This window comes from Corvus brachyrhynchos, unplaced genomic scaffold (assembly GCF_000691975.1).
Source record: "Corvus brachyrhynchos isolate BGI_N302 unplaced genomic scaffold, ASM69197v1 scaffold26, whole genome shotgun sequence".
Lineage (NCBI taxonomy): Eukaryota > Metazoa > Chordata > Aves > Passeriformes > Corvidae > Corvus > Corvus brachyrhynchos.
In genome coordinates this window covers 11,758,603-11,771,506 of record NW_008239324.1, presented here as the reverse complement: position 1 = coordinate 11,771,506, position 12,904 = coordinate 11,758,603, and the positions used below count along the sequence as shown (strand labels likewise).

The window sequence follows — 12,904 nt, the reverse complement described above, 5'->3', positions numbered from 1 at the left end:
CCCCGCGGGCCCGTCCGCGGAGGGGTTGGCGGCTGATGGAGGCTCCAGGCGCTCCGACTCCCGGCTCGGATTTCTCCGGATAAAACGCTGTTTTAACTTTCTTTTATAGCGCGGTCTTGAAGTGCTTATACTTGGAAACATGTAACACGCATTGCAATAAAAGCCTGTTTTCTTTTAAAGCCAAGGAGCACATCCAGGAGATGAAGAAAGAGCTCGATTCGCTTTTGCAGACAGCGGAGAAGGCGTTTGCGGTGGAGCTGCTGACGATGCCGGCTGCTGTGAGGAAGATGAAAAGGAAAGAGGTGCTCGGTGAGTGTTCGTGGAGCTTCGGGAGAAAACCCGGGAATTCGGTGGCTTTCATGAAAAGGTTTGCTTTGTCCACTCAGTATTTTAAGCAGATCAGCAGTTCTGTTACCCTGCAGATGCTCGCTGAGCACTCTTGTTCAAGTAGACTGATCTGTGTAACAGGGTGTATAGAATTAGGTGACTAGTCTGGAGTGTACTGTTATGTGTGCACTTAAGTAATCTTATTTAAAGTCGGAAGAGACAAGGAGTAATTACAAACCTAGTGTTTTCTGTGTGTAAAAACAGGCGTCTTTGTTATTCTGAATCTGTTGATCTTTAGCCACAGAGATTATTTTGCCTTTGTCAATTTGAACTCTCCTGAGACTTTCTCATCTAGTCGTTTACCTGTGATGATGAGCAAACAAGTTTAACTCCCACTGATGCAGAGGTTTAAGATGTGTACACTCAGCATCAGATGTATATTCTGGTGAGAAATGATGTTTTTGGAATCTACCTTGCAGCTGGAAATTGTAGGGGCCACACAGAGATCAAACCTGAAACTCTTGAAGAACTTGAGTTTACTGTACGCCTGAGTATGTATTTTGGTGTCCTTCTTGAGAAACTTCTGCCTAAGAGCATTAGCTGCAGTGCAGTGTGTGTGTGTGGTGGTTCTTCAAATTCAGGGGATACCCTGTGTGGCCACACTCGGGATTCTTTCAATGTTAAACACTGAAATGGCCTTAGATTTTCATTGTTGTTTTGTAGGAGTGACTGTCCTAAAAGAATGGAATCTTGTTCAAATGCAACACATATGCTGACCTAAGGTTACCTATTTAACCACTGTAATCCTGAATTACTTGTTCAGCTTCTGAGCCCATAGATAAGAATCTGAAGATAAAAATTGTGCAAGTAATAGTATCTAAATAAGTTATAATTTCTTGAGTTACAGATTTGCAAGGGCGGGAGGAAGTGGCTCTTGCTGCTGCAGTGGTAAGTGTGTGTTTTCAAATTTTATCACAGTTTACAGAACAGAATTCTTCTCTCCCTGCTGTAAGTACTTCAGACACACGATTTCATTTGGCTGTGTGTTTATATAGAAGATGGTATGAAAAGACTAGACAGCCATCCATGGTGCAGTTATGAACATTACCTGTAGTTTTAGGGTCATCTGCTGGCAGAAATTCAGATGTTTCCAAAAAAATAAACTGGTGTTTAGCCAATCCCACTTCCTGTCAGTTGCTTTCATGCCCTTTTAGTTCACTGCCTTTTGTAACAAAATATGCATTTACTGGGAAAAATCTGATGACCTTCCCATGTTGGATAAACATTTTTTTTTAGACTGACTGCTCTCTAGAAGCTATGCCAAATCCCAAACTGGTGAGGACCAACAGCAAAAAAGGCAAGGCAATTCATTAATATATAGCCTGTGGTTCTTACATTTTCTTTTTGTTTAAATTGGTTTGAACTGAGCATTTGTAAAATGAATGTTAAGCCTGAAGAATACAAGAAGGAAAAGTGCATAACAGACCCTCCCAGCATTCAGCGCAGAGGATCATGAGCTATGCTACTGTAGAGGTACTTCAAAGCATGAGATAAGAGTTTCTGTCCTTTGTATTTATTAGGGAAAATGGTGAGAAAAGACAGATTTAAGGCTTTACAGTATAGCAGGACAGCTAGGAGAGTCATCTCTCTTTTCTTAGGTTCCCCTTGACATTCTGCCCATTGAGCTTTGTAAGAAAAATACCATTTTTCTTCATATCCCAAAATATGCAATAAGGAGGAGACTACCACTGGGTGGTAATTCTGTTTTGTCTGGGGGCTGAGGGATTATCTGGGGTCTTTTAACTGTTCTGTGTGTCCCAGTGTCTGTAATGAACACACACAGTTTGCTTTGACCTGTGTCCCAGGTGAATGACTTTGGATAGCAGAAGGGGTCCATAGTTGTCAGGGGGAAATAGGCTTCAAACACAAGGCTGAAGCGGTGTGTTGTGCTCTTCATGAGATCTTTTATTTTCCTTGTCTTGCTAATGCTTTTCTAGTTAAGGTAACGACAATTGTTGAATATGAAGATTCCAAGCATAGTTCTGCAAAGAAAATAACTAAAAAAGTAAGTTTGTTCTGTTTTTATTCAAAAAACAGTTCTAACCTGCCATGAATGCTGCTGGATCCATGACCAGGCAGGCCAGCGCTCTGCTGTCTGTTGGAAAAGTCAGTTGTTTTAAATTTAATGTATTTGAAGCTAAGCAAGGATAAACAGTAAATTATTTTCATAATGAAATATGATATCTGCACTTCTAGCGACTAATTCAAACAGGCATGCAAGTACTGGCATAGTCATTTCTCTCTTGACTTGCCAATAAGTCATGATGGTTTGCAGAACCATTTTTTATTGAAACTTTTTTTTTTAAATCAACCTCATGTTTTAATCCATGCTTTTCTAGAACTGGGTTGTCCATTGTTGTCTCTGAATCAAATTAAGTGTTTTAGTTTTACCATCTCAGTCTGTCTGTGCAGTGTAGCTCCTCAGCCAGACACTGAGGTAGCAAGATGACAACAAATACAAAAAAGATTTTGTGCAGTTACAGACTTTTACTGTGAAAGGGTTTAAAAGCTGGAAGGGTGTACATTAGACAGGTGGCTGGCTGTACAGAACTTCAGTAGGAGTAAGTATGTTTTGGCATTATGAAACTTCTTTTAGAATGCGTATTTGACATTTTATATATATGTAAAAACAGCACTATGGGGCTTAACTACCCTTTTTCAACAGGGAATTTTTACAGTATTGTTTCCTGCAAATATCTATCATCTTGCTTTCAAATGCCATCTTTTTAAACTGCAGTCTTATAAATTTTCAGATTTCCAAAACCAGGTCACTGGTTTCATTGGCCTCTGGTTTAAGTGGAAAACTGAACTCTCTTTCTAGGTAAGACTGATCTTTGGTAGCTCATTTAACTCACCTGAATTTGTGAGTGCTGAACACAATTATTTTCATACAAAGTAGTTGAGATCTGAGCCCAATGGGAATATATCTGATAAGGATTCTTCCATAACCTGACTGAGATGCACTGTGGTGATGTGAACCTGAACAAAAAAGCACCTGTAGCTGATGAAGGCATGCGTGGGACTGAATGGTGCACAGTTCTGAACTTAGGGGATCAGTACAGATTCCCAAATAATACTGCTGGAAGAGAGCCTGTAAGGAAAGCGTCTTTGCTTTTCGAGTACTACTGAATTGTTCTATAATAAACACCTAACTCAGGTATTGCAGACCTCCCTTGCCTAGTAACAGAAATTACTATTTTGTTCTTGTATGGTTTTAGGTCCCACTGTCATGTTTACCTCAGGAGGGCTTTTTCACATGTGTTTTTCACACTAGATCCCTGTCATGGGGCACTTCAGAATTATCTAATCCACTGACTGTCTACCTTCATCCTAGCTAAAACTCTACATTAGAAGTAGTTGAGGAGGAAATAAATAAAAATAATAAACCAACAAAATAAAACCTCCAGCAAAACACAAACCCAGTAACTACTTTTAGTGTCTGTTTACTCTTCTGCTATTGTGGCTTGCAGAAGGATGTTAAATCTCTTTCTTTTCATTGCAGTGCCACAAATCTCAAAGCCACTCCAAAGGGAGCTACAAGGTAAGGGTTTTTCAGCTTGTTCTTAATAAATTTGTTCAATACCAAGACATTATATATCTATATTATTATCAATCTAAATATTAATCATTACTCTAAATGTAACAGATCTTCATGGTCTGCCACTAAATGTGATAGTGGGGATGGGAACCAGTTACACCTTCTGCTTTGGGTGTGGGTGTTAACTTACATTCTCATGGAGCTACAAGATTTGATGTCCTAAGTTTAAAAAAAATGTATTTATAGAGTATAAATTCTATTCTCACTCGCTATTTACAGGCTTACATCTCAAACTTGTTCTCAGAACCCAATCTTGATTAAAATGTCGCCTATCTAAAGTTATAAGAAAAATAAACCAATCCCTACAAACCCCCCAACCAAATACTCTGATAATCAGTTCTCTGCATCTTGAATAGTCAATATTTTCAGTTATTATCATTCTTCATACACTACAGAGTTTGGTTTTGGCACAAGCTGAAGTGAGGGGATGAACAACTTAAATGGGTCCTGATTACCAGTAAGTGGTTGTTTCACCTTGACCTGCTATAAATGTCAGAGGCTTGTTTCCATGCAGAACACACCCAAATCTTACATTTTTTAAGTAGAATAAGAACAACTGTATAATGAAAACTTAGGAATTCTGCATGGCATAAGGCATGCCCTGTGCCTCTGAGAGGTAGCAGCTTTGATATTTGTTGATATCTCCCTCTGTTGTAGACAGACACAGCACATGTCTTATCTTAAGCCCTGAGGCATGAAATTTCCTCTTTCCAAAACTGTAAACATTCACTGCTGATACTGGAGACTGGATATTCTTGTTGGCCAAAATGTCATCTTGTGTCACAGGCTTACACGGTCACTGCAGTGGCAGGGTCATAAAACATTACCCAGCAGTACCTGTAAGTACTGCTCATGGTTAGATTTCTGTAGTCTCCTGGCAGAACTGGAAAAATTTAAACAGGACTGTCTCTCTCCTAGGTGTATTTCCTAGTACTTACATTTGCTTCATGCTTGAAAATTGCCAGCAGAGCATAGGAAGTTAACCTCAGAGTAACATTTTCATTGTATTCTAGTGCTGGATTACAACAGACTGTCTCAAGAACTTTACCTGCCAGTGGAAGAGTTCAAGGCATGTTAAAAAGAAGTAAATCAGTACCCCAACATAAAACTGTTCCATTTGTAAACATTCCCCTGGCTGATGGACAGGTATCTTTTTTTTTTTTAACATTTTCAACTTACAGTAGTTGATCAATGCAAATAATCTGATAGTGATAGCTTTTCTTGTTTCTAAATGAGATGCTGCTAAACAAAAGGAAAAATGGTTGCCAAAATTTTGCAGGGTACAGGGAAGTACATGATTTTCAGAGAAGCTGAGCATGCAAGAAGAATCATTTAATCTTACAATTTTTTCTCTTCACATACAGACACTCTGTACAGCTGGTGGAGACCTCCGTAATATCGATGTGCAACTCCTAAATCAGGACACAGTACAGCACATTCATAACTTGGTGGTAAGCTTGAACTAGGAGGCTTATAGATCTGTGTATTCAGACACCTGGTCCCAGGCTATCATGTGAGATAGTCATGAATGCAAATTTAAACTCTTTGGAGTTTAAGCCTAAACTGGTTGGCATCAGTTGGAGGGGGGAAGAGGGAGGGAAGAACTGCTCCACATGGATCACATCTAGAAGTAACTACACTGCAACAGGCATGTGCAGTTTGGTGATAGCCTGAAGGACCAAAGGAACATTAAACTCTTCTGGTCTGCAGTGCTCTGGTGTCTCTCCTACCACATGAGCAAACTGCCATTCTCTTACCTCTCATTCACAAAGGCTGACAAAGCTACAGCTGTTTTGAGTCTTCTTATAATCCATTATTCTGTGTTCCTTGCTGAGTAAGAACTATTCACCTGTTAAGTCTCTGCTGCAGAACAGGAACTGCCTTAATGGTTTTGAAGCAAAATGAAGTGGAACAGAACTTTGTAGCACATATTGCCCAACTCTCCCAAAGATTAGGGTACCTGGGCTATTATTTGAAGTAATGGAAATCTATCCAGACCTGAGAGTTATTAACCAGTTTACAGTTGTGCAGGTATTGAGACCACTGCAGCTGAGTCAAGCTAAAGGTCTGGGAGCTGTTCTGTGTTTTTTGTCATGGCCCTGCCTCTGTAGGCAGAAAGTAGGGAGTGCTCACTGCTTGCTTTAACAGTAGTGACCTTTCTTTCTTCTTCCAAGTTCCCTTGGGAGTAGCTTGAGCTAAAATGAATTTTTCCCCCCTCAGAGTGAGCTGACTGTACTGTGTGGAAAGGCAACACCTAAACCAAGTTAATAGAACTGTCTTGTGACTACAGAACATTCGTGACAGCTCTTGCCTGCTGCCTCCAAAGTGTTTAAATTATGTCTATTATTTCTTAATAAAGTGCTATACTGCCCAGTAAATGTTTTTATAAGCTTTTATATCATGTGATGTGTCTTATTAAGTTCTTATTATGAAGGATACCAAAGCAGAAGAAAATGTTACTTTTTCTTTATAACAGGCTTAGTTTAGATTTTAACTAAGTTCACAGTAAAATGAAGAGTAAGAGGCTGTATATAGAAAATAATTTTAACTCTGATATTCAACTCACAAATAAACTGAAGTACAAGGTACTAAATTTTTCAACAGCCTTAAGACACTTTAATTTTAGTTATGTGGTACCATATATGAATCTAAGACAGGAACAAAATTTATTTCCAGTCTTGTGCTGTGACATGACAGTAATGTCATGACAGTAATGTGCAAGATGACAGGTAAAACAACAGACTCTTAGAATTTGTTATCAGGTGCTGCTGGCAGGAGCCTAAATTAATGCCAGCTCAGGACTGAAGCAGAACTGCTCTACAGTGATCAGCTCTTCCTCCACCCCTTCACTTCAGCTATCTGAAAAGTTACTATGAATCCCTTCCTCTCTTCCCCCTGAAAAAAAACAATGTGAATGGGGATTAAAGGTTTAGAGTATTTCTGCATTTTGCAAGGACTTAAAAGCAGAAGACAGGTGGTGTAATTGTTTAAGCATTACAGGTTAAGACTGTCTCCTTGGAGAGATCAGTCAGAAAAAAGGACCAGTGTGTAACCATGGCTTCACAAAATGCAATCCCAGGTTTTAATAAATGAAAATAAAAGACCCACTAGAGAATGCCACATCATAAGTCAGTACTGAAATACAGATCAAACAGTATTTATTTTTGCTTCATTTTTAGAGTCTATAACAAGGATGTTCAGCAACACTCATATGCCAATGCCTACCCAAGCACATTGAAACCCTTGGAGTTTCCCCCTCCAACCTCATTAATAAAGTGTCAACAACTATTAGAGAAATAACTAAACAAGTCACACTTCAGATTTGTAAAGAAAAGTAGAGCTTCAACTTTCTCACTTAAACAGGAGAAAAACCTTGCTATAGAGGCAGCTTACCAACCCAACACTGTTCATGCACAACAGTTCCTTAATTCAGGTCACATTTTTGCTTTGTTCTGACATTTTTGCCAATTAAAGTAACAGAACTAAAGCTGGAGAACTTAGTATCTTCATACTTAAACCAAAGTGCAAACTACTAGAAAAGTAACAAAACCATCTGCATTTATTACGTTTCCAGGTTAAACAATTTTTTTTTTTAAACTGGAAACATTTCTTTAGGAAGTGAGGCTGAATCAGGCTTTGAATAGGATTCAATGGCTAAGAGAAAGACACCATTACTTCAGAATTTAATCATTCCCCATTTAAGGGGTTGTTATCTTTAGACTGAATTCAGATATCCTTGTGTTTTCTTCACACAAAGGGGACATGGCTGCAGCCTTCCCTGTGCCCATTTAGTCATCTCTCATTTCAGGAAGAGATTTGAATGTGGCACACAATTGTTATCTAACCTCCACCTAGTCTTAAAGCAGCTTCAGCCTCCCTGTGTTTATAAAATATCTATCATCTACATAGTCTCTTCATACACAGACTAGTTAAAGCCACTGGAAAAGTAAGAGTTACAAGGCAAAAGAAATATATTATACACCAACTGCTTTTATTTAATTTCAGAAACCGTTCACAAGATGGTAGAAAAAACTTACAACCACTTCTAATTTAGTCTTTCATTGTTCCCAGTCAGCTCTAAACCCATTATGTGCAAAGCCCATTTACCATGCATCTAGATGATAGATACAGGCTATGAAATTCTTGATTCTACTTGTAGCAGCTTATGCAGGTGCAGCCAAATACCAAGCCTCAGGACAAATTGTACACAAACTTTACAATGTAGAATTTGAATTTAAAATATGAAACTTAAAATCTACACAAAACTGGTAAAAATCAAGCACAGATACGAGGACAAACTTAAAACCCATGTGAAAAGGAGTCTCGTCTTCCTTTCAAGTGCTTTATTCTGCTACACAGTCAAAATGAAGATGTAAGCTTGTGGTTAGTTTAAATTACACTCTGTAGATACTATAGACCAATTTAAAAGTTACACATACAGCAATAGATGTCCATTGGTTCATCTGGATTACTTATACAATCCAGCTGGATTGTTGAAAACAAGTCAGGCAAAATTTGAAAGAAAATCCTTGTGCAACTTTTTAGACAAATGTTTACTGGTGGGCACACTGTACCCCAGGTCCATGATGGCTGCTTTCTTCATCAGAACTATCATTATAAGCTTCACGTCTCTGGCCACCACCTGAACCACGAGTGGTATCAAATTCTTGAAGATCTACCTCTTCTGCATCACCAATTACATTGGGAAATTCTGGTCTAGCTGGCAGAAGATCTTCAAGTTCCTGCCCCAAAGAAAGAAATGCATTCAGTATTCCATCTACAACTGCTAAATAAAGTGACCAGTTTCCAACAACTTCAAGACACCTCTAAGAGCAGGTTTGGCTTAGAAGTCTATGCTGATGAAAGCTCTGAACTGCAGAGTCATTTAAAAGTATTTGTATCAACTGGAAGACACCACTTCAAGAAAACCAACAGCTCTATGTATCTTCAACCAAAAGTGCAATCAGTAAATACAGTTGCACTCTCTAAACTTATCACACAGCAACAGAAATATTCTCCTCCTGCCCTCATCTATGCACCATCTGCACAGCTCTTAAATACAGCCTCCATGCATTCATATTCCAAGGGGTATTTCCAAGTAATGCATGGCCCACAAAAAAGGTTAAAAGAACTAAATTTAAGCGTCTAAATTTAAGCACTGAAAGCAAGCCCATGAGGTACAACATAGGCTCTCTGCACACTCTGTCAAGTAAGATACCGAATTTATGCTTGAAAAACTACTTACTGAAAGCTTTTCTGGGCTAATCCAGTTATTTTCAGGAAACTGAACATCAAATTTAATGTAGAGATCCCCCTTCTCAAAAGGATTGCGATATTGTGGCATTCCTTCACCTCTGACTACACGAACACAACCTGGAATCCAAAGAAGTAAAGTAAGCAGGAGAGTGCTACTGCAGAACCATTCTCTCTCCATACAGTTCTGTTTCCTCAGACTAGGTTCAGTTAACAGGACAACAAGGGTGGGATTAAGTGCTGAAGAATTACAAAAGCATAAACAAAGAAATCCTTATCAGGTCAAGCTTACCTGGTTCAATTACTTTTCCAGGAGGATATTTAACCACAATCTGGCGTCCATCAAGGTGCTTAAATGTGAACTGAAATCCACACAGTGCTTCAACAAGTCCAATCTTGTGTGTCATATGCAAATCATTCACATCCCGCTGGAACACCTGGAAAACAAAATAGGAGACATCCTTTCAAGTACTGTAATCACAGCTCCACCGACTCATTATTGAGAGTTCATTATTATTTATCGTTAAAATTCAATGTCAGAGCAACAACCTTTGCATAAAGTGAACTTGATTCTATTAATTCAGATGGCTTAACATGCTTGGGAAATTTGTGCCTGACCAAGTGTCATCTAAAATAAGCCAAACCACACCACACACTGAGGTAAGGGTCAAATTAAACCAGGCCTGTACAGCAGCACTGCTTTCACCCCCAACATCTTCCACACAAGCAACCTATAAACAAAACTGACAACAGCTTGACACTATTTCCCCCCCACGGGGGTATGTTTCACGTCTTTGTTTCTCAGCTTTTGTCCTCATGCATATCTGCTTTAGCTACCTTGACCAAGAGCAGGACTTTGGTCACTTAGCTGACAGATGTCAGAAGTGATCTTTAGGCCACATAAGTCAGGATTCTTAACCAGAGTATATCTTAAAATTTACCCACTGGCAGAACCATGAGTCCCACCTCAAGGGAAATTTTAAGAACACAAAGTCTAGTTTTACTCACTAGGACAAAGTACAGACTGACAGATCAGCAGTCCTTGACACAGCTTTGAAAAGCTTACAAAGTACCTAATTAGCAGATAACTAACATTATAGCCTTACTATATGACTGGAGTTTAAATTTGTACCCCATGCTACTCTGTCATAACAGAAAACCCCTCCTTGAGGGCAACACACAAATGATTTCTTATTTCATCATAGCAATACTTGGCATTTTTTAACAACAGAATTAAAAATGGAGCTGTCACCTCAACTCTGACCCACATGAGTATTAAAAGAAGATAAATTGCAATATTTAATTCCAAAGTGCAGTGTATATAGTCCAGAATACAGTGAACATAAGTCTAAATAAACCAGTATACAATAATAACGTTTGTTTTGTTAAATGAATCAGCAATATCACCATTTTGTATTATTTCCAGAACCACAGTAGCAGACACAGAAAGCACAATCTGGGGATTTTATCAGGAGTTCCCTGCCATGTCACAAGACATGGAAAAAGAGCCACACTTAAAATTTTGTTAGTGTCACAAGCAAAGCAGATTAAAGTTAACATCCTGAATGGCTCTTCACTGTATCTACTGTATCAAAGTCACTCTGAGCTTATCTGAGAAAGCTACCTCTTATTAGCATTAGAAGGCACCAGAAGCTGCCTTTCCTCTGGCTAAGGACTTGCCCAGTTTTTCTGGCTCACCATGAAAGCCACATTACACACTACAAATCTATTAAAAGCTATTCACCAGCTCTCCCAGAGCTGCAACTGTATCAATTACTTTAAATGAATGGCCATCTATATAACTTAAATATTAACAACTGGAATAAAAGGCATTTAAAGATAAACTCAAAAGCATTACCTCATTTTCCTTCTCTTGGAGTAAAAGGACAATATCGCCTGGTTCCACACCTGGAGCCTGGTCTGCTTCTCCACTGAATGTAATTCTTTGCCCATGTTTCATGCCTTTATCTACATGGACTTCAAGTATTTTTACCTCTTTGATCACCTTCTTCCCTTCACATTTTTTACAGCGGTCTTTTTCATTAATTACCTCACCTAAATAAAGACAAATTTTGAGTTCAGAAATTTTGACACAGTTGCATCCAGCTCCTAGGAAAAACTATTTAAAAGCAAGCTGAAGAATTTCTGCAACTCAAATAGTGATTTAGATGTTGCTTTATGAATTCCTCACAAGAGGAAATCCAGGCTTCATTTACCCTTGCTGGGACAGAGGGTAGAAAGAAAGTAATAATAATAAAAAAATTCCCTGACTGCCCCATCTCCCAGCATATCCCCACAAGACAGTACTGAGTAAATGCAGCCAGCACAACTAGAGAATCTTGCATACAAAACCAGGAAGAGAGCTGGTCACATCAGATTCACTGCTACAAAGGTAATTACTGTTTCCAGCAAACTGAAGGATGACAATCCAAAATGGCTTCAATGCTCTATTCTACCTCACCTTTATTTTTCCAGTGAGCTCTTGTCTCTATACACAGTAACCAGAGTATTAGGGCACATGGACTGTAAAATTTCAGTACTAAGTGCCACAAGCAGATGCACTTGGCTTAAAATATTAAGCTTCTCATCTTAGACCACCCTTCTGTGAAACAAAGCATAACATTATGATGCAGTTGAAACTACAAAATATGTAGGTTAGGCATATAAAATGTTAAAGATAACATCATTTATGAAATGTTTCGACAAGTCACAAAATACAGCTCTTTGTAGCTTGAGTGTTGTGACAAGTAAAATCATCCACAAGGTGATGTTACTACTCTGCCAACTGCAGAAGGCCTAAAAAGAAATCATAAGAAGTGCTGAACATGTTCCCCCCAAACAGAGCCAATTCAGCCAAAGATATCATCTCAATTTGAAGAAGTGAAAAATTCAACTTTAGGTTCCCATTTTTAACCTACAACTGTCCTTGGATATCAGGAGATGCAAAGACAAATAGTTCCTAAACCAGCAACATCTCAGGTTTTTACTTTAACACGAGTAATAGCAATAAGTAATATTCACATCTATGTATTTTAAAGGATGATCAGTCCCTAGTGCTTGAGCTTCTAGGCTGCTTTTCAGTACATTAAACACTGTAAATCTTGCTGCTATTCTGAGTGAAATGATTTCTCCATGCTGCCACCAGAGTGAGATGCAGCTGACTGGGTAAGGACAGAACTGTCCTGGATAAGTTCCTCCTGAGATTTAAGCAGGAGTCTGGATCCAAGCAAGCACATTTAGTAACAGAGCAGAGCCTGGCCTACCTTCTCCATTGCAGTCAGAGCACACGGACTGCATCTGCTGCACCATTCCTGGGGCCAGCTGCCGGATCATGATGCGCACACCCCGGCCCCGGCAGGCGTTGCACTTCTGAACGGAGCCGGCCTTCCCTCCCTGCCTGCAGCACAAAGCACCAGTTGCATGAAAAGGAAGTTCTTCAGAAAGGTACAACCAGAAACCCCCTCCAGCAGTAGGTTAACATGCCTATATGCCCAACTGCACTGCCAATTACAGTTAGGTTCTCTGCTCTCCCACCCTTCCCCCACACAAAGCCCTTGAATAGTTCAGTTCCATCAACAGCATCATTCAAGTTCAACAATTTGCTGGTCTGAAAGCAGGCTCCAGTAAGTCAAATACTGATAAAGATCTGACACAGGAGATCCTTCA

General features: G+C 39.2%; 1 protein-coding gene across 1 annotated transcript; it reads left to right on the top strand.

Moving 5' to 3' along the window:
- The first annotated feature begins 179 nt into the window (after positions 1-179).
- Positions 180-6,578, top strand: LOC103620322 (borealin-2). Its single transcript, XM_017741025.1, has 9 exons — positions 180-309; positions 1,235-1,275; positions 1,624-1,684; positions 2,325-2,392; positions 3,141-3,208; positions 3,890-3,928; positions 4,999-5,131; positions 5,350-5,436; positions 6,206-6,578. Exons 1-9 carry the CDS (start codon positions 201-203, stop codon positions 6,251-6,253), a joined length of 654 nt encoding a protein of 217 aa, XP_017596514.1. The 5' UTR covers positions 180-200; the 3' UTR covers positions 6,254-6,578.
- Positions 6,579-12,904: the final 6,326 nt, after the last annotated feature.